Consider the following 22,682-nt stretch of genomic DNA (forward strand, 5'->3'; position numbering starts at 1 on the left):
TACATTTGTAATGTCAAGTGCTTCAATCCCAGTAGAAAAGGCCATTGCTTAAGGCAGCAAAATTTTTAGTGTCTTTTTAATGAATATCTGCAGGATTGGGTGCAGATTAAAAGTCTGCATTTGCCAGTGCACTGAAGGCTAAATGGATTTCAAAAAGGAGAGGCAGAGGACAGACTGAGCAGAAATAGATGTCTTGTTGCAGAAAATCAGTAATTATTCTAGTATCTAGAGCTCTTGGAGTTTTGGTTTTTTTTTAAAATAGTGTTCTTTCAGCATAGAGAAGGGGTGAAATATTGTCCCTTTATAAGTCAATGGGAGTTTTGCCATTGACTTCAATAAGACACGATTTCCCCAAGCAGAAGGGTTGAGAAAGGACTTACTAAGTCAGCTAGCTTTTCCACGTTGCTTCTTCCTGTGGATGGGATGGTTTCCACAGCTCGGCCTAATTTCAGATAGAGAGGACTCCTGGGTGTTCAGTCAGGTTCAAGAAATATCCATTATATGGAGACCAGGTGACAACTTTCCATTGAGTACTCTTAGCAAATATTGCCCAGGGTGAAACTGTTGCTGAAAAGATTTTGACAAAGTTGTTCAGATTGCATAATGAAGAAGCAGGGAGGTATTTGTGAGCAGTTATGAGTCATAGGTGAGAAGTTATAAGGTTTTACCACCTCACTGAACTCAGTACTGGACCTTATTCTGTGTAGGATTCTAACTGGAGCAACACTTGCTTTTTCATCTTGAATGACGTTTCAGACAGGCTTCCTTTTTAAAAAGAAAAGTTCTTCAGTGTTCTGTGATACCAAAACCCTGTAGCTTATAATAATGGTGCTGCAGTGGTTTTGCCTAGTATTGTAGAACACTGAATATTTTAAAATAAAGGTTTATTCCAGGAGTCCTTGTTTCAGGAACTCACTGATATAGAATATAGAAAACTCTTGTCCATTATTTAATTCCTAATACAAAAGAGTCTATTTTAAGATTTCTGTTTATTTGGATCAGAGTAATTGTAATAACTTGAATCCTAGCTGGTCAACATGTAGCTCAGTACAGTGGGCTTTAAAACAGAGAGATCCCAAAACCTATGCCCGTAGAAGAGTTTCCCATTGTCTGTTAATTCTCCTGGAATAAAGAACAGAAAGCACTGAACTGGATTTTAGAGCCTCCTTTCTTCAATGAGCATTTGCAAAGTGCCTCGCTGGAGAAAGAAGTGGAACAATTTGCTTGCTATAAAATAAAACTTCAAACTCTCTCCTTTAACCAGTATGTTTCTTCTGTTATGAATAAGCAGGTTGTCTCTGGTTTGTGTCTGAAACCTGCAGAAACTATCCAGTAGTGCACTGTACATTTTCTAATCACACACTGGGAAAATGTGTTCATTTTGTGCTTTCTGATTGGGGTAGGGGGGAGGTGTTTAAACAAAGAGTGAAGGCCTAACTTGAAGTAGTGCAGGATGTCACAAAAATGCCTCTATGCTTCTGGGAATTCCTAACTATGAAAAAAGTTTTATCTCCTTACGTGCCGCTGTGGTTCACTGGAATTGAAATGTATCAAGTACAAGGCTAAACTTCTATGTCACTTAACCTGCTGCTAACTTCCATAGCAATATCTCATTCCTTTTTCTATTTATTTAATGTATTTATTTATTTTAAGACTCCTTCATCCTTTTGATTTGTGATACTGACAAGCTTTACCAATCCCCCAGTTTTTTCTAGTCCCCATTATTGAAATCTGTACCTCCAGCACTAGAGCACATGGGGATCATCTAGTTAAAATGGATTGTAATTTGCTTCACAGAGAGCAGACAGGTTGCTATCACAAGAATCATTTGATTTTGATCTTTGAAGGTAACACCTAATGTTAGAAATATTTATTGTAAAACACTTATTAAATCAAAGACGGTGATGCACAAGAAGTGTATTTTTCCCATCCTGTGGTGGTGGTTTGCAAACACCAGGAAATATCGTAAAGTTTTATTTCTTAAATACTGAGTGCAAAAAAATTCAATACAACTTTAGAGATCTTACATATATGCATGCATGCACACAAAATTGAGAAATTCCAAGTTACTCTTCCATGTTATAGAAATTCCTAGTTATGTATCCTGCATTTTCTGTACTGGTCACAAATATTAAGGTACGTCCTGTCTGTCACGTCTTCCACTGGATCATTCAGTCTCATTCATATCTTATATAAGATCCTCCTGAGGGCATTTTGCACCAAATGTATATATTCTGCTCCAAAAAAAATAAAAATTCTGCACACAATATTTTAAAATTCTGCAAAATTCTGCCAATTTTATTTGTCAAATAAATGTGGAATCTCCAGCATGGCATTGGGGAGCACAGGCCACTGGCTGCACAGAGGTGGGAAATCACTGTGCAGCTCTCCCCCACCCCCGGACACAGACTCAGCAGTGAGGCTGTACCAAACCCTGACACAGCGCAAGGACTGGGCTGCCACAGAAACACCTCAGAGTTCTGCCCCTCCATACCAGGTGCACCAGGTATGGGCAGGCAGGCTCAGCGAGGCAGGATCTAAGTCTGAATGGCTTTAGTGTGGGGGGTTTCAGGTGTAGGGTTCTGTGTTGGGCAATCTGGGTGCGGCCAGCTCAATGGGAGATCCAAGTGTTGGGGGTATCTGGATGCAACAGTTATAGGAGTCTGTAGGGGGGTCCAGGTGAAGGTGGTTGGGGCTCAGCAGGGGTGTCTGGATATGGAGGGATCAGTGAGGGGGGGTCCAGATGCTGTGATAGTCTGGATGGATGGGGGTTGGGCGGATGGGGGAGAAGCTCTCTGTGCAATGATTTCCTCCTCCCTCCGCAGCTGAGCATTGGTGGGTGCAGGAAGCGTGGGAGGTGAGGGAGTTTGCAGAGCTTCCTACAGCCAGGGGAGATATCCAGATGCCATGGGGAAAGAGGAAGTTCTGTTATCCCCAGCCCAGCCGGGACTAGTAGTTGAGCCTGGTGCAGGGTAGAAGCCACTAGCCGGGTCTTCACCAGTCCTGCCTGCTGCCCCACAGTGGTTTACCTTTCTGCCGGCTGCCCTGGGCATCCAAAACTTACTGCTGGGGAGGGTCACATGACCGCTCTTGTGGCTTCCCTTTGCTTCCCCATCAGAAAGTCATTTTTCTGAGTTGAAGCAAAGAAATCAGCAGGGGACGTAAATTCTGCACATGTGCAGTGACACATAATTGCCCTAGGATAATAAGAGACTGTATGTAATATGAGCCACTGTGGACTAATGGAATTAATCTTTGTCATTATCTCCCTCTAATCCCTTTAGAAGTGTCAAGCACTTTATATACATACATCATTTTAAGGCCATCACGTGGATGAGAATTATTTGTTGCTGTCATCAAGCCAAGTTTGGATTGTTTAATGGGAGGGCATAATCTCAGGACTCTGTGGAACCAAGTGGTCTTTCCTTTCTTAATCTTGTTAAATGATGATAATATAGAGAAAAACACACAAGTCCAGTGTTTTTAATTTACTTTAAATGTAAAAGCTCTCAATTATATATAGCTGAGGTGCTGCGTTTTACCCTTCCAGTTCCTAAGCAACAGCTATTTTCAGATTGAGTGCGTCTGGTGTTGTCTACCTACTTCATGCTTCTGTGAGGTAATTCGTCAGTGGATGCTGGGCTTTCTCGCTCTCTCTCCCTATTCTCTCTGTCATGGGAGTGTAAGGAGAGAGAGAGCTTATAAAACGGGAAATAGCTTGGGCAAAACCAGTATCAACCTTGCAGCTTGCAAAATTGTATACCTCTAGGAGCTCTACAGTCTACAGCAATGAAACAAAAGAATCAGAAATAAGGTTCTTGCCATTGGTTTCAAATTCTTAAGAGGGAAGCCTCTAAAGCACACTCAAAATCATGAGCCGGAAATCCTTGTTCTTACTGAAGCGTAGATGGGAGTCCATTCCCGTTACTGATCAGGTACCGTGTACTGGTGCATCTGTTGTGTAATTGTGTCCGCTGGCAATATCACTGTTGATTTGATTATAATGAAGTAACTGTAACTGATATTTCTTCCTAAACAATGAAATCCAGTTGTCCATTGCCTGTAGTTTCCATAACGATTAGTGCATCCTAGCATAAGCATAAGCTGATTTTACAAGAGCATGTGCTTCTGAATGTATAGATAAGATTGCAGTATGATCATACTTATTGTATTATGAAGGACAATTTTAAGGAATCAACAGAAATCAGTTGTCTAGCAAAGCTGAGTCTTTAACTACAGATCTAATGGCAATGTATGTATTAGAAAGACTGGGGATACTGTGAACTAGTCATTGATGAAAAAATTGTCTATTGCAGGTGGGGTCTTTAGTGCATGTGTTATATTATTTTATATGCTGTATCTACTGATTACACATAGACTTAGTGAGTTAGCAAAAATTTGGTTTTGTTCAGGAACATCTTGCTTGATGTATTATTTCAAAGATGTTCAAAGGAAGAAAAGTATCTGTCTCTCTTAAAATATATAGAAATAGTAGGATGCACTCTAGTGCTTGCATCACCATAGATCAGGACTGAATATGGAAGTAATGCAAGTCTGTTTCCCCACTTCCTGCTCCTGATATTCAGTGGTTCTGTAATATTTTTTTAATACTCTTATTTGAGATGTAAGGACATTAAAAAGAAAGGCCTTAGAAATAATGGTGAAGGCAGGAGTGGTGGCAATAGACTTACCCTATGCCCCTTTGCAGGCTTAGTAATAGTGGTGCTGACAGCAAAGTACATTGTGGGGCATCTCTTGCAATGAGAAACCAGTACTTCAGGGAAAATTCCTGCTTTTTGGGCCTAAGGAACAATGTAATAACTAAATACTGTAGTGCAAGTGTTCTGAAATGCCCCTTTACCCTGTATGCTTGGGTATTCTACAGCTGAATATTTGAACTGGTGTAATAGTTGAACTACAGTGAACTTGAATAGTTTGGGTTTTGATCTGATCCTAGATTATTTTCCTCCTTGGCAGCTGTAACCCACAATGGCATCACTGCATAGAGATGCATTTGAAACACTATTATAGATGTGTAAGCTGGAGTCTATGAGGTGCTTAGCATTTCTTGTAAGATGTTTGAGTATCCTCTGCTCCCTTAACTTCAACTGTAAGATTGGGCCCTAAACCACTGGGGAGACCTTAATTTAAAATGACTGGATTTAGGATCAGGCAGAATCTTCACGCTTCAGTCCACAATGTAAAATTTTTATGGGATCATCCCTCGTTGTTGGCTGTGAATTTAAAAGCAGGAACTGATTTTATACGGTACCATAAAAGCTAAATAAACCAATAATTGATATAGATGTTTATATAGCTATAAACAGTTCAAAGTGATGTACTGCAGAGGAAAGTAAAGTAATCAATAATATTTCCTTAGCTAGAAATGTTCTTTTGTAGCAATATAAACAGCAGTAATACCTTCTGTGATGTTAAATCACTAACTGAAAGTTTGATAGGTTTATGTCAATGTAGCTAGTGAGGCTTCTCTCTTACCAGCAAGGATTTAGTGTACAGACACACTAATGGCAGCATGCACGTGAAGTTCAGTTCCCAATTCGTTATACATGATCTAGCAGATATAAGCAGTTCCCACAGCTTGACACTCATGCAACACCCCCATCCCAAGTGTTTTGACATTTTTTAAAGATTGTGAATATATCCCCTCACTTGCATCTCTTGACAAAGCATGTCAGTCATAGGCAATTTTTTTCAAACATAAAGCTGGTGTTTATTTCACTGTTAATTTCTATTCGTTATTAATTTAAGAAATACTGTCTCATAGTTATAAAAATCTGTATACTTCTGAAGAGATGTGGCTGGAACAAGGGAATGAGTCAGGATTCCTGGTTTCTGTTTCTGTCTTTAATGTTGGCTTGGTGCAACCATGAGCAGTTCGCTTTGACTTCTCTTCCTTTGTGCCTTCTTTTTCTCGTTTTTGTAAAAGGAGGAAAATATCTCATTCTTAAACTCATTAAATTAACATTAGTTGAAGCAGTTGAACTCCCTGGTGGAAAGGGGCTATGGCAAAGTATTATTTGGTCTGATCTTCCAGCCGTAACTCACACAAATCTTTGTTCTTGTCAGTAGTACCATTAACTTAAATTTTGGTTTTGTTAGAAATTGCCATGTGAGGAGAGGGACTATTCATGTAAGGGCTCTGGGATTGGGCTCACCGTTGTTAAAGTAGTATCTGGTTCTTTCCCTGCACTTTTAAAAAAAAATTAACATACCTTTTTAGGACCAGATAATCCTATTAAAATCAATAGGAGGATTACCATTGTCTTCAATGAGCTCTGGATCAGGCCTTTGTTGAATGTTTACTATAGAACAGGAAAAGAGGGCAAACAAACTACGGAGTTCACAGTGAGTAACATTATGACATACTGTTTCTTCCTTGTGATGTAGGTGACATTGATGGTGAAACAACATTTAGCTCATAAACAGAAAAATAAATATCATAAAATTTTAAACAAATAAATGTAACAGTCTTTCCCATGTATGAGAGAAATAATTTTCCACCAGTTCCCCATCTCACACTTCTCCAATAACACACAATTTTCACATTACAATTTATTCTGGGACTTCATCGTATGTTTGGGCCTTTGTAGGTCAAAAGGTAAATGGTAGAAAACAACCTCTGCCACAGTTATAGCCCGACGCAACATACAGCGTGGGTAATGGCAAGGCCAGGGCCGTCCTTACCCATACTCACAGTACGCAGCTGTGTAGGGCACCAGGAAACTTGGGGCACCAAATTGCCTGATGCCCTGCACAGCTGCGTGATGCTCCAGCCCCTGCCCTACCTCTTCCCCAGGCCCTCCACCTTTGCTCTGCCCCCACCCCGCCTCTTCCCACTCCTGAGCCGCCCTAGCCTCGCCCCCACTCCGTCCCAGCCCTGCCTCTTCCCACTCCTGAGGAGAGTAGCAGAGCAGGGCCTGCACTCACCGGCGACGGGAAGTGCAGCAGCCCGGCCCCAGCCATGCCGCCGGTGAGTGCTGGGGGGCAGTTTGCCCCTGGCCCCCAAGCCAACCCTGCCCCCCCTCATGGAGGCCTGGGGCCAGCCCTCCTGCACCCCTGTGGAGGCTGCCCCCCAACACACACACCGTGAGGGGGCTGCATAGGGCCTCAGAATAGCTAGGGACAGCCCTGAGCAAGGCTGACAGAAATCACAATGGAGAATGCTCAGAGATTTTTATTTTATTTTATTTTATTTTATTTTATTACACATTATAACAAGCTGTGGACTTTCTGAAGCTGATTGACAACAAGTTGTTACTAAGCAGAGAATGATCTTCCTTGGTGCCATATTGGTTTCTGTACTCTGTAATTAAGAGGGAAACTATTCTAGTTTCAGTATAGTTGCAGCAGAATATGGAATCTCTCTATATCATTTCACTTCATAACATTTTGATAAAATCATCTTTAATGTCAAAGGATCCTAAATCTCTAACGTCAAGCTACTGCAAGAGTGAAGGATGACAATCTAAATACAGTATATAAGTGGGAGATTGACATTTGTAACCAAACACTTGGGACAAATCCTTCCTCTTATTAAAAAGCACCATAAGATCTTTTATTTTCATATAGTGCAGCGGGCTGTGGTTTTAAAGTTCATTTTAAAAACTACCACAAAAAGAATAATGTGGCTCTGCTTTTTGAAAGATTAAGGGCTAAGGATTTTCTATTTAGGGGCCTAAATAATTGCCTGATATTTCAAAAGTGCTGAATGCCTATCATCTTGTGAAATAAGTGCACTTTGGAGAGAGAGTTGTAGGAGGTCAGAGTAGAAGCATGTCAGGAAGAGAGTGCCAGGTGTACTGCAGTCGCTGAGTGAGAGAACCACCAGAGACAAAAATGGGGTAAAAAAATGATGAAGGGATAGTTACTTTGTGGCTTAGACCTGGGACACAAGTAGAAGAGTGGGAGGAGGCAGGGATAAGCAGCATGGCAGGGGGCAGGGGGGGTTGGATAAGGACCAGGAAGGTCAGGGGACAGGGAGGGGGCAGAGGTTCTGGGGGTGGTGGTCAGGGGACGGGAAATGGAGGGTTGGATTATGGGTATTCCAGGGAGTCTGTCAGGACTTGGTGCGGGGACGTGGATAGGGGTCAGGGCAGTCAGAGGACAGGGAACAGTGGGGTTGGTGGGCGGTGGGGTGGTTGGGGAGTTTTGGGGGGCGTTGAGGGGACAAGGTGCAGGATGGGTTGGGGATTCTGAGGGGGGCAGTCGAGGGGCTGGAAGTGGATGGGGATCAGATAGGAGGCAGGGGCAGGCTGTTTGGGGAGGCACAGCCTTCCCTACCCTAAAGCTCATTCAGCAGTTTGAAGCTTGCAAACAGCTATTTAACACAAAGAGCCAAGCTGCTATTTGTTCCATGGGGGAGGGATCACGTGAGAAAAGCAATATCCTACACCAACTACCTCCTTCCCAGTCCTACCAAGGGAGACCCTCTCCCCTGCATTCCCCAAGAATCCAGAGGGGTTGATTCAGTGGTTCTCAAATTTTTGTACTGCTGACCCCTTTCACATAGCAAACCTCTGAGTGCGACACCCCCCCCATTTAAATTAAAAACACTCTTTAATATATTTAACACTATTATAAATGCTGGAGGCAAAGCGGGGTTTGAGGTGGAGCCTGACAGCTCACAACCCCCAGTAATAACCTCGTGACCCCCAGTTTGAGACCCCCCAGGTTAATGTAATTTTAGCACACTGTGTCCATTCACATGCATGTGCTATTTTGAGCATTTCAGTTCTCACAACATAGGCTCATCGCAGATTCTGGAACAAGTTCAAATGCTCAGTTCATGGAGTATGTACATAAGCTATACTAAAGACAAACCCACAGTAACTATCTCCAGTTTGTGAGGGACCCCACGGAGCCAGTCTCTAGGAAACAGATAAATTCATGGAGGTTAAGTCCATTAATTGCTATTAGCCAGGATGGGTAAGGAATGGTGTCCCTAGCCTCTGTTTGTCAGAGGGTGGAGATGGATGGCAGGAGAGAGATCACTTGATCACTACGTGCTAGGTTCACTTCCTCTGGGGCACTTGGCATTGGCCACTGTCGGTAGACAGGATACTGGGCTGGCTGGGCCTTTGATTTGACCCAGTATGGCCATTCTTATTTTCTAAGCTAAATTAACCCAAAGTTATGGAGACAGATATGAGTCAAGGAAGGTAGCAGAGTATCAGAAACCGGGAAGAATCTCTGACTGGATGGGCTCTGGCATTTGGTCACAAGCTGAGGTGGTTCAAAAGTTTTGGATTTTTTTTAAGCAGAATTTTTTTTATTGTTTCTTTAAACAAACACTGCAAGCAGCAAATATTTGGCCACACACTTGTAAAACCCCAAACCATGTTCAGGTTTTGGCAGACTAATTTCAGCTTTTCAATTAAAAAAACCACAACAAATTTTGAAGGAAAGCAGACATTGTCCGTGATTTTTTTTTCTGCTTTTTAAAAACCCCTAGTTTTCGATCCAAAAGAAGTTTTGATGGAAAATATTTGTCCAACTCTTTTGATACCTTGTAAAAGTGATTTGAAAAGAAGGTTTTTTTTTATGGAAGGGGCCCCTGAGGTTGCTTTGAACAAGGCCCCCTGAATCCTCTGGGTGGCCCTGATTGCTGGAGATGGGATATTGGACAGGGTGGATCAGGGCCAAGATGGCATTGAGCATTTTCTCTGTCACATCCTTAGCTGACTGGTTCTTGCTCGCATACTCTGGGTCTAACTGGTTGCCCTATGTGGAGTCAGGAAGAAATTTTCCCTGAGATTAGATTGCCAATGACATTGGGTGGGGGTGGGTGGTTTCGCCTTCCAGTGCAGCATGGGACACTTACTGCAGTTACCTGGGTATATCTCAAACACTTTCCTGCCATTGCAAGGGCCTTGGACGTTAGTTCACCTCAATCCCTCCTATTCTCTGTCTGTGGCACATAATAGTTTAGTGTCCTGTGGGTTGTAATGCTCTGGTCTAATTTTAATTGTTTAGTTTAATGTGAGGGTAGTGTTAGTTGCCTGTGATATACAGGAGGTCAGACTAGATAATCTGAGGGTACCTTCTGGCTTTGACTCTATAATCTGATATGGCTTATGACTCTGACCTGGAAGAGCTGCTGTTGCCAGAGAAGTCCTGCTCAGACATAGGCTTGAGCATGCTTGTACAGATGGAATCTTCAGAGAATTTAGCTACTAAATTCTCTGAAGACTCAATTGAGCATGTGCAGATTGCAGGTTTTTAAAGGCATACAACTTGGCCAGATTTCTACTAGGGTAGCAAAAAACACATTCCTGACAGAAAGCCCTCCAGTTCCAAATATTACGTTCCTCTTCTAAAGCATGGTGGCACTGCAGTGTCTCAAACAAGGTTGCCAGAATTTTTTGTAACACAAACAAAACAAAATATTTTCTCTAGACTTGTTCTCAAAAATGGTTGAACAGTTTCAGCTGAAATTTTCCAAAAAATAAAAATCAGGTGTGCACATTCAGCAAGGGAAATTTCAGACCAAATTGTTAAAATCTGGCAGTTATAAGTCACTGAAAACAGGGACTTCTAATGGGAAGTGTTGGGCAACCTTAATATTAGGTAGTGCCACCAGCCCTATCTGTAATAAAATTCTGCAATATAAAATTATTTACAGGTTCGGCTTTTCGGATTTTGAAAAGTCAGATTTCAACTTCTCCCTTGTTAGATTTAAGAGTTGAGGGTTATGCCACATGCTATCTTTTACATTTTTAGTAACAGCTTGTATTTGACTTATTTCCTCAATGTCTTAAATGTATTAATAGACTTCCTTGAGGTAATATTCAGCCAGACACATGAAAGTTGTGAATTTGCTAGAATGCTGTTTACAAAGATGAACTCAGCAAAACTCAATTAAGTTCTTTAATTTTAACTTAATAGCCAGTAGATCAATTCCTCACTTGGGAAGCTCCACTTATGTGTTAATAATAATGCAGCTAACGGATGTAACCTCCATGGCAGAGTTCATTGCAGAGTCTCTGTAATATAACAGTCACATAGCTGTAGGAAGATATCTTCAATAAACAAGGTTTTAAAATCACAGTAAACTGCTTGATTTCACTCTGAAATGAAATGCTTTTAACTCAAGTTTCCATTAATTTTTTTTTCCATTTCTTATGTCCATACTGTGGAAGACGTTTCTGCCATAATTGCTGCTTGCTGGGATAGTTTTAAAATAAATATGTGAAAGTATTTCCCATTGTTCCCTCCTCATGGGAACACAGGCTGAAGTCTCTAGTAGCTCATTTTACGAGTTCCCCAGTGGAAAAGCTCACAGCTGATCAGCTCTGTTCTCAGCACCAGATGTTCTCTTTCTACTTTACTTTAGAAGTGAGCCATAATTTGTTTTTCTGAGCCTGATGGATGAGTGTTCAAAATTTCTAAATAAATTATTGGAACAGGCTCATGGACATTTTTGAGTAAGCGAGTGTTGGAGTAAATCTTAAAGTAAAGCCATAAAACAGAATTTCATGGTGGGTTGGGTTTTCCAGATCAAAGGTTCATTGTGTAATAGGCTTGCATTGCTCAATTTCTAATTCTTGAACAACCTTGCGCGTTACAGAAGCAGAGTCAGTTCCTGTAGTCTGTACAGAAAATCTAGAGATTATCAGACCCAAATTTAGAGTACTTATTCACTGAATTGTTGGGCCTTAAAGGCTTGAAAAATCCACTTGCTAGTAGTGAATGAGTGGAAAATTCTCCAGAGGTAGGATGGAGGTATCAGCCACCAAATTCTGCACAATGTAAGCATTCATTTAACAACAACAAAAATTGTATCCCTGATTGTGATGGTAATTTTTCATGATGCAGTGTTGTCTTCCTGGGTCTTCAGGAAGCTTTCAGTTCCAGTGCTTTTGTTGCTGCTCAGAGCTTTGCCAAAGAGCTGCAGTGCTGCTTTTTGAGAAAGCCACAGGAATAACAGCAGAGACATTAGATTTATTCATTGCAGCATCCAGAAGGCTGGGGAAGGGATACACTAGTAGAGTTCCTACCTCCCCTCCCAGCAACCTGATAGTTCTAGACAAGGAGTACAATAGTGGAGACTGCCATCTCCCCTTCGATTCCTATCAAGCCGCCAGGACACCCTGGGGAGGTGGTGGAATAGCAAATATTTCGTTTCTCCCTTCTAGCCCTCTTGAGGAGCAAATAGAAGGCTGTCAAGGAAGAAGTGGAGACAGAAAGTCTCTTCCCCTTTGTAATCATTAGTGTGGAGCTTCACATTTATCAGAAACCAACCACACGATAACTGAAAAGATGGAAGCCCTATGAAGGATCCAGGGAGTTGTGTATATCTAATAGAAATCCCTGAAATCTCCCCCATCCCAGCAGCTTTGCTTCTGGAATTTGTGGGTGAGCCCCTTCTGCCAAACTTATCTTTCATATATACCACTGGCTGCTAGGTTTAGTCCTCCATCTAGGAGCCGATTGGTAAATATTCCAAATATTGCCTTGGAATAAAGTGCCATGGATCAAATACTGCCTGCAGAGCCATGCATATAGTGGCTGCCATTGACTGTAATGCAAGCAACAATCATGTCCATACATCTTAATTTTCCAACCTGCGACTGTGTGGCCTTAGCCATCAACATTGTGAGACGCAAGATGTGGAACATCTGTAGGTGCACATCCTGCCAGGATTGACCAATTGTAATGTTTTAAATTAATAATTGACAGATTCTAATGACTTTCAGTGGGCTTTTTTTAAATCAGTTTGCTGAGTTTTCATCTCCGTTAGATGTTCAGTGGGAAAAAGTGAACAGTTCAGGGGGAAAATGTTTTATAACAAGTTGTTTATTAAAATAGAAGGGAGGGATAGGAGATGAGGTGTGGTTTTTTTTTTTTTTTTTTTTTTTTTAGGAAGCTGCCCTCTGTGTGCTGTATTTTCTATACCTCTCGCGGAATTGAGGATGCTCAGCATCCCGAGGAGTAGCTCAGCATCTTGCAGGACCAAGTATTTTGTGAGGAAAACTCAAAATAGTTTAGGAAGGAGACTGCAGCTGGGTTTTTGCTGTGGATCTGTTCTCCTTTAATGAACCAAGACCCGAAGCAGTTCAGGCCATATTATTTGACATATCTTTGCCTGACTAGGAAGCAATAAAAGCTTCAGATTTTATAAGTGTACTTCTCTTTTTAGTGTCCTTTTCCTGCTTCATAGAAAGTCACTGCTCTTTCTTACTGGAACTGTTACTAATATATTTATCTATGTAGCGTAGCACCTCTCTGAAACAGTATCCTGAGTTCTTCTTCGAGTGCTTGCTCATATCGATTCCAATTAGGTGTGCGCACGCTGCATGCACGTTTACCGGAAGATTTTTACCCTAGCAACACTCAGTGGATTGGCTGGGTCGCCCCCTGGAGGGGCGTCGCTATGGCGGTGAATATATACCCCTGCCAACCCAATGGCCCTTCAGTTCCTTCTTACCGCCCGTGTCAGTCATTGGAACAGTGGAGTGCAGCTTAACTGATCTCCACTTCCCTAGCTACTCATAGTTCCTTATTAATAGTTGTGTATATAGTTATAATCTCTATAGTTGTAGTTAATTTTAGTCATTTCTATAATATATTTAGCGTATATAATTGCGAAGGGATCGGGGATTAGCCCCTTCCCCCCACCCGGTACCGGGGCTCATGCCCGGGTCATCGGGCTTCAAACCGTGCTCGGGCTGCCTTAAGCCGATGCCTATGGGAGATCCCCACAACTCCTGCCTTAAGCGCCTTGTGGAATCCCATCTCTCAGATAAGTGCTGGATCTGTAACGCCTTTAAGACGAGGAAGAAGAAAGAGCTGGACTTTCGCTTCAAACAGCTCCTGATGGAGGCAGCTCTTAGTCCAACGCCTTCTGCACCGAGCGCTGAACAATCTGTATCAGGGAGAAGCGCTCTTTCAGCTCCGGATTGCCCCGGTACCGCTAAGGCCCCTCGGCACCGACCATCGCCGGCACCGATGTCGGCTCAGCACCGTTCCCGGTCACCATGGGTCAAGAAGCATCATAAGACTCCCGCTGCTTCAGTGCCACCTGCATCACAGTCGGAGCACCTTCCTAAGTCGGACCGCCCGGCACCGACACTTGCTGCGGCACCGTCAGCTTCGGCACCATCGATTCCGGTCCTGCAAGGACTGTTGAGTCCAGTGCCTGAAAGCTCCCCGGCGCATGCTGTGATCGAGCTCACTATCCCGTCTACGCCTGAGACCTTTTCCACGGCGAGGGATTTGATTGCACTGAGGGAGTCTGCACTGCCTCAACCCCTGGCACCGCCAGTGTGGGTCATTCAGTCTATTGGCAAGCCTGCCCTGCTGATGCCACCCTCCGTTGGCACCGCTGAGAGGCACCAATCAAGATCTCAGTCCCACTGGCGTTCTTGGTCCCGTCGCCGATCCCTGTCCCGATGCCGTTCGCAGTCCCGGCACCGCTTTCCATCACGGTACCGGTCGCACTCGCAGCACTGCTTAGCGTCCCTTTCACCGGTCCGGCAGTCCCGGTACCAATCTAGCTCCCGGCACCGTTCCCGGCACCGCGCCTCTCACAGACGCTCCAGGCGATGAGCCTCAAGATCCCGGTCAACCACCTGGCACTGGTACGGTCGAGGTCCCAGTCTAGTTCATGGTACCATTATGGCACCCGGTACAGGTCCCCAGTGCCGCACCGAGAGAGATTGTCTAGAGACGTGGCCCCTTCTCATGGTTTCTCAGCTCCTCCTTGGCCGTCTAGACACACCTCAGTGTCATCTCACGCGGACAGTGCTTCCTATGCACAGGACTGTGACTCAGCCATGCCCAGCCGAGTCTTCCAGGAAACCCAAAGTCAAGAACAAGGGCCTCATCAGTGGTTGTTTTAGACACCTTGGGTGTATCACCAAGCCCAAGGTGCGCACCCAGAAGCACCACGCTCCATGCCATCTGAACACCGCGTGCCAGAGGCGACTGTAAGCCACCCCCCTCCTATGGGTACGGATGAAGCGTCCATTCTGCCGACAGACTCTCAGATCCCACCTGAACCTGACACCGCCCAAGAACAAGAGCCCACGCAGGACCCTCTTGTACCTGGTCTCTCCTCTTCCTCCTCTCCAGATGAGGCTGTGGCCAGGACATCCTTCTCCGGCCCTCCTCCAATTGACCTGAGGGCCCATCAGGATCTTCTGAGGTGGGTGGCCCAGAATATGGATCTTCAGGTGGAGGAGGTCCCGGAGATAGAAGACCCTGTGGTGGATATTTTATCAGCTGACACCCCCACAAGAGTAGCCTTGCCTTTTATTCATACGATTCAAGCAAATGCCAATACCATCTGGCAATCTCCAGCCTCTACTCTGCCCACGGCCAGGGGAGTTGAGTGGAAGTACATGGTACCCTCGAAAGGGAACGAGTATCTGTACATGCTCCCTCCTCCCTGCTCCCTGGTCATGCAATCGGTTAACGAGAGGGAGCACCATGGCCAGCAAGCTCCTGCTCCAAAATCCAAGGAGGCTAGGTGCATGGACTTATTGGTCCGCAAGGAATACTCTGCTGGAGGCCTCCAACTCAGGGTGGCGAACCAGCAAGCCCTACTTAGCCGATACAACTACAACACCTGGACGGCGGTCGGCAAATTCACAGAGCTACTTCCCCACGACTCCCGCCAGGAGTTTGCAGCCCTCTTGGAGGAAGGAAAGAAGGTGGCAAGAACCTCTCTCCAAGCCTCACTGGACGCGGCTGACTCAGCAGCCAGAACTCTGGCCTCAGAAGTAGCCATGAGGAGAATATCATGGCTTCAGGTGTCAGGCCTCCCACCTGAGTTACAACAGACTATACAAGACTTGCCCTTTGAGGGCCAAGGCCTATTTTCTGAAAAGACCGACCCTAGGCTGCAGAGCCTAAAAGACAACAGGGTGATCATGTGCTCACTGGGAATGCACACCCTGGTGACTCAGCGCAGGTCCTTCGGTCCTCAGCCTCAGCGTGCTTACCACTCGCCTAGGCCGCGACAGTACTTTGGCAGAAGTTGCAGCTGGGGGAATCGCAGAAGGAAGTCTGGGCCCCAAGAGGGTCAAAATCAAGGCCTCTCCAAACCACCCGCGGGACCCAAACCGAACTTTTGAAGGGACCCCCAAGGACGGCATACCAGTTCTTTCCCAGGATTCTTTTCTGTCTTTTTACAACCGCCTCTCCCATTTCCTCCCTGCGTGGGCCCAACTCACATCGGATCGTTGGGTCCTCCGCACAGTAGAATTGGGATACCACCTCCAATTTATTTCGCCCCGCGCCCATCTGCGTCCGTCTCAGCAACCTCTCTCATGAGCAATTCCTCTTGCAAGAGATAGGGACGCTCCTAACCATGGAAGCTATAGAGGAGATACAGAAAGATTCAAGGGGCAAACGGTTTTATTCCCGCTATATCCTAATCTCCAAAGCAAAGGGAGGTCTGAGACCTATCCTAGACCTGCGAGGATTCAACAAATTCATGATAAAGTTGAAGTTTCGCATGGTATTCCTGGGGACCATCATCCCGTCCTTGGATCCCAGAGACTGGTATGCCACCCTCAATATGAAGGACGCGTATTTTCACATCATTATTTACCCACCACACAGACGGTACCTCTGTTTTGTGGTCAACCATCAACATTTTCAATTTACGGTCCTTCCGTTTGGCTTTTCTGCGGCCCCTCGAGTATTCACAAAATGCATGGCTGTAGTCGCCGCCTCCCTCCATCATTGTCGAATACACGTCTTCCCGTATCTTGACAATTGGCTCATTCAAGGGACCTCCGACACACAAGTCATCCGTCACATGGGCATCATCAAGGACCTATTCAGGAAACTAGGCCTGATGCTCAATATATAAAAATCCACTCTGGTTCCCACTTGGAGAATAGATTTCATTGGGGCCATCCTGGACTCCACTCTAGCCAGAGCCTGCTTACCAGAGCCCCGGTTTCAGGCAATGGTATCAATTATCCAAGGCCTGCAAAACTTCCCAACAACTTTGGCTTGCACTTGTCTCGGCCTCCTGTGTCACATGGTGGCCTGCACGTTCGTGACCAAACACGCCAGTCTATGCCTCCGTCCCCTTCAAACTTGGCTCAACTCGGTATACCACCCGGGCAGAGACAGCATAGACATGATCCTCACGATCCCCCCGAGCATCCTAAACTCCCTGAACTGGTGGCTGTTGCCCATCCTGGTCTGTGCAGGGATGCCTTTCCACCCACCCTGACCACGGACACGTCATCTCTGGGTTGGGGAGCCCACCTTGAGGATCTCCGCACTCAAGGCCTTTGGTCAGCTCAAGAACTGACCTTGCACATCAATGTACGGGAGCTGAGGGCAGTCAGCCTTGTGTGCCGGGCGTTTCAAGAGCATATACAAGGCCGTTGTGTCTCAGTGTTTACAGAGAACACAAAGGCCACGTTTTATGTAAACAAGCAGGGCAGTGCATGTTCCTCCCCCCTTTGTCAGGAAGCCATCCAGCTCTGGGACTTTTGCACAGCCCACTCAATCGACCTCGTAGCGTCTTTTCTCCCAGGGGTTCAGAACACTCTGGCAGATCACCTCAGCAGATCCTTCCTTTCTCACGAGTGGTCGATTCATCCGGACGTTATCCATTCTGTTTTCCAGAAGTGGAGTTCTCCCTGCATAGACCTCTTTGCCTCCCGTGAGAACAGGAAATGACGTGTTCTGCTCCTTCCAGAGTCACTCCCCGGGCTCCCTATCAAACGCATTCCTGATACCGTGGATGAGCCATCTCCTTTACACCTTTCCACCATTCCCACTGGTCCACAGGGTCCTGCTCAAGCTCCGCAGAGGCAGAGCCCACCTGATCTTGATAGCTCCAGCGTGTCCGAGGCAACACTGGTACACCATGTTGCTTGACCTCTCGCTGAACCCAATCCCCCTACCTCTTTGGCCGGATCTCATAACTCAGGTCCATGGCAGACTTCATCTCCCAGACCTGCAGTCTCTTCACCTTACAACATGGTTGCTGCATGGTTAAGCCAGGCCGAGTTACGCTGCTCTGCCTCGGTACAACAAGTACTCCTGAGTAGTAGGAAACTTTCCACTAGGTTAACGTATCTGGCCAAGTGGAGGTGTTTCTTCTGCTGGTGTGAGCAGCGTAACGCTGTTCCTACCGAGGTACTGGTTCCTACCATCTTGGACTAACTCTGGTCTCTAAAACAACATGGCCTAGAGGTTTCATCAATAAAGGTGCACTTGGCGGCCATCTCTGCCTTCCACCCAGGGGAGAAAGTCTGCTCAGTCTTCCCTCATCCCATGGTTTCGAGGTTCCTCAAGGGCTTGGAACGTTTATACCCACAGGTCTGCTGCCCCACCCCAACCTGGGACCTCAACCTTGTTCTAGCCAAACTTATGGCTGCTCCCTTTGAGCTGCTGGCAACCTGCTCACTGCTGTACCTGTCCTGGAAGACAGCATTCCTCATAGCCATTACATCAGCAAGACAAGTCTCCGAACTCTGGGATCTCACGGTCGACCCCCCGTATACAGTGTTTCACAAGGACAAGGTACAGCTGCGACCACATCCAGCCTTCCTCCCTAAAGTGGTATCGGCCTTCCATATCAATCAAGATATCTTCCTTCCGGTCTTCTTCCCGAAGCCACACTCCTCATGCCGAGAGCAGCAACTGCACTCCCTAGACGTCCATAGGGCTCTTGCATTTTATATCGAGCGAACAAAGCCCTTTCGTAAAACACCCCAACTCTTCGTCGCGGTAGCAGATCGAATGAAGGGCCTACCTGTCTCCTCCCAGAGGATTTCATCTTGGGTGATGTCGTGCATCCGCACCTGCTATGACTTGGCTCATGTTCCGATAAGCCACCTCACTGCACATTCTACTAGGGCTCACGCTTCATCTACCGCCTTCCTGGCTCATGTACCCATCCAGGAGATAAGTCGTGCAGCTACCTGGTCGACACCTTTGCGTCACATTACGCATTGGTACAACAGTCCAGCGATGATGCAGCATTTGGCTCAGCAGTTCTACATTCTGCGACATCTCACTCTGACCCCACTGCCTAGGTAAGGCTTGGGAGTCACCTAATTGGAATGGATATGAGCAAGCACTCGAAGAAGAAAAAACGGTTACTCATCTTTGTAACTGTTGTTCTTCGAGATGTGTTGCTCATATCCATTCCAAACCCGCCCTCCTTCCCCTCTGTTGGAGTAGCCAGCAAGAAGGAACTAAAGTACCGTTGGGTCGGCAGGGGTATATATTCACCGCCATAGCAGCGCCACTCCAGCGGGTGACCCAGCCGACTCACCGAGTGTTGCTAGGGTAAAAAATCTTCCGGTGAACATGCACACGGCACACGCACACCTAATTGGAATGGATATGACATCTCGAAGAACAATAGTTACAAAGGTGAGTAAGTGTTTTTTTTTTTTTTTTTTACAACAAAGCAATTAAGGAAATAAAAAGGAAGCTATAAACATAAAATAAAAATTGGTGTAAAACAATAAAAGAATTGGTATGGCCTCCCCAAGGCATTCTTTCTATGAGTAGCTCTGTGGTCTTTCTCAGACAGCGCGGGATATCATCATAGCTCTGGGGCTAGAGAGGCAAATAAGGCAGCATTCTTCTTTCCCCTGCTCTCTTGGATTCTGTCGTTCGCATTCCCTTGAATATTGAAAGTTGCAGTGGGAGCAAGAAGCTCAGAAAAGTTATATGACTCCATGTAACTGAAGGAGATGGATCTCTGGCCTGTGGATTCTCAAGATGCTCGTGGTCCCAGGGATGTTCTATTTTTATTTTGCTGCAGGCATTTTAAAAGAAGTACTTTCAACATTTTGTTTTGGAATTATTTCTGTGGAAAATTTGAAGCATTAAAGTTCAGGAATTTTTAGCAAGTAGTCACTATGGGAGCAGAAAAGAAACAACTTCAGGATTTTTTCATATGGCACATACATACATACTGTTGTGAGATAGAAGGTGCTCCACGTGCATGTTAGGATGAAGGTGATAGAACTGACTTACATGAAATGAGTTGATGGTCTCAATCCTGTTTCTAAAGGACAACTGTCTCCATCATAGAAATCACTAGCACACTTGGTACAGACTAATCTCAAGATAATTTCAGAAGTCTCTAAGGTCATTTATTGCTATTGCCAAAAGAATGTAAGGTGATCTTCTCCCAAAGACTCCCTAAGTGGCTTTCCTTTATTACAATCCTATGGAAACCTCTCCTCAGACTGTCATGACCATTCACAAAGAGCTCAAGCAATCTCAGTGGCTTCCCTGCAGGAAATTCCTCTCTGACATATGTAGTGCAGCAACCTTGGGCTCTGTTCATACCTTCATCAGATATTATGCACTGAATCAAGCTTCAACTGGAGATGCTACCTTCAGTTCTGTGTCCTGAAGCCTGTGGTGCAGAACACTTCCTTGCACCCTGTTCCTCAATGAGTATTTTTGGGAGTCTCACACAGTGAATATTCATAGGGACCAGAACCTGAAGAAGAAAGGTAGTTTACTTGCCTAGTAAGTGGAGTTCTTCTTCAAGATGTGTGGTCCCTTTGGGTTTTCACAACCTGTTTTCCTTCTCCTCTGCTCAGATTCTCACATTTCGCATGGTAGAATAGGAAGTGGAGAAAAGGTTGGTCTGTGCTGCCCCTTATGCCCTCATTTGGGAGAACAAGGGGGCATGGGCATAGACCAATGGACATTGCTGTTGAAGAATTTCTGGTCCTGGGCGCACAGAGTGCATACCCATCCACGATAAATACCCATAGGGACCATACGTCTTGAAGACTTTCGGTTACTATAAGGTTAAAAGTAACCTTCCTTTACCTATTCTAATTTTTAAGTTTCTTGCATTGGTTTATAGACATTTATAGTGTTTTTGTTTTTGTCTGCGTACCTAGTTTTACTTAACTCATTAGTCTAACACCCTGTTACTGGTACTTTACCAGATTTTAACTTGGAGGTGTAAGCCTGGCCCTCTTTCAGTTCATCTGTAACTTCTGTCCTATCATTTATTAGTTATGTTTTCATCTGGCCTGAGTGTACCTTGGCACTTGTCAACTTTCCCTCAAGTCCAAATGTAAACACTTCCACCCAAACTATGTTAATTTCCTTTATTAGCGTTCTGGAAACAATTTGGTGCCAATACCTTTTGCATCGGTTCTAGCTCCCTTGAAAATGTCCCCAATGCCCGATAAACTTAAATGCCTCATATTTATGCCATCTCCTCTTCTCAGGCATGCATTGTGAACCTACTGTAGAGGCCTCAAACATAAATACATAATACCTTCTAGGACCTCATGCATTCCTCCTGCACATCATTGGTACCAATATGTACCGCAGTGATGGATTCCTACCCAGCACTAACTAGAAGTTAGTCCCCTTGCCATTAATAGGTATTGTGATTAAAGAGCTCTGCCTTCCCACAGATAGCAGGTACTTAGTGCCAGGGCTGGGAGCTGCCACAGCTGCAATATCACAGCCTGGACCTCCCCTCCCCATCACCAACAGGGACTGTGATTGAGGAGCTCTGCCTATAGCAGGAACACTTCGCAGAAAGCAGAGACTCAGTGTTGGGCTGGGAACACTCTCATACCTTTGTTGGGGGCTTTCAGTCTTGTCCATCTGTCACTCACCCATGGCTGATGGCTATCACCAAACACACCTTCTGTGTCATTGCATCTGTCATTATCCTTCTTCCTCCTTTTCGCTCTCTTCCACTCACTGACTTGATTTCCTTTTCCTGGTTACCCTCACCCCTCTACAGTTCTCATCACCTTTAGATATTCCTTGTTCCCTCTCCTCCCTTTAGATCAAATCTAGATCTCACATCTGTATCCTCATCACTTCTGGTGATAATGGCCCCTCATCCTGCCTCCACCCTTCTCATGCCATTATTCCTAACCTCGTCTCCATTTCCCTCCTCTGTCTCTTTCTCTTGCTGTCTCTGAGATGCCCATTCTGTCTAAAAAGATCATCGCCATCCATGATCCTCTTTATATCTCTCCCCTCCAGCTCCTGGCTCTCACAGTGACATGGATCCCTTCATCTTGCACTGGCTCTGCAACTGTCCTCTTACCTAGGCCTCTCCTTCTCTCACACTCCCCACCCTCATCGCACTATGCTGGAGGGATGCTGGGCTTCACCTCTCTCATTCCTGCTGCTCCCAATCCATCCCTCCTCCCACTTCTCACTCTTTCTCCTCTTGAACAGCACCGCATCTAACTCTTCTCCTTTCCCCCTCCATGTTCCTGTCATCTACCATCCACCTAACTCCTCTCCATCAGCCTTCCTCCCTGATTTTATTCCGGACACTCTGTTCTTCCCTACCCTCCTTTCCTCACAATCTCCCACATTCATCCTTGGTGACTTCAGCTTCTATGTCAATGAGCCGTCCCATCCCTTAGCTCCACATTGCCTCACCCCCACCTCTTCATTCGACCTGCAGCTCTGATTCAACTCTCCCATTCACCGATGTCATTTGATTTGGTCTTCAAGTCTTCACTTGGTCTCCATCTGATATCTCTTGTCTTAGATTGTAAGCTCTTTAGGGTGGGGACCATCTTTCTGTTCTGTATTTATGAAGCGGTGAGCACAGTGCAGGTCCTGGTCCTGGTCCATGACTGGGGCTCATAGGTACTAGAGTATTACCAAAAATAATAGTGCAGTCTGAGCCCTCCCATCCAGGAGCCAAGTCACCAAACAGTTGT

General features: G+C 45.2%; 1 protein-coding gene across 2 annotated transcripts in view; it reads left to right on the top strand.

Annotated features, from left to right (window-relative positions):
- Positions 1-22,682, top strand: part of PDE3A (phosphodiesterase 3A) — a 371,124-nt gene that overhangs the window by 248,866 nt on the left and 99,576 nt on the right. The window contains exon 1 of one of the 2 annotated variants that reach the window (XM_050968222.1): positions 3,865-3,935. The exons of the other annotated variant lie outside the window; for it this stretch is intronic. Within the exon in view, the coding sequence (XP_050824179.1) occupies positions 3,873-3,935 (63 nt within the window). The 5' untranslated portion in view covers positions 3,865-3,872. Of the gene's footprint in view, positions 1-3,864; positions 3,936-22,682 lie in introns of those variants that run through there. 2 annotated transcript variants of the gene reach the window in all.

This window comes from Gopherus flavomarginatus, chromosome 1, assembly GCF_025201925.1.
Source record: "Gopherus flavomarginatus isolate rGopFla2 chromosome 1, rGopFla2.mat.asm, whole genome shotgun sequence".
Taxonomy (NCBI): domain Eukaryota; kingdom Metazoa; phylum Chordata; order Testudines; family Testudinidae; genus Gopherus; species Gopherus flavomarginatus.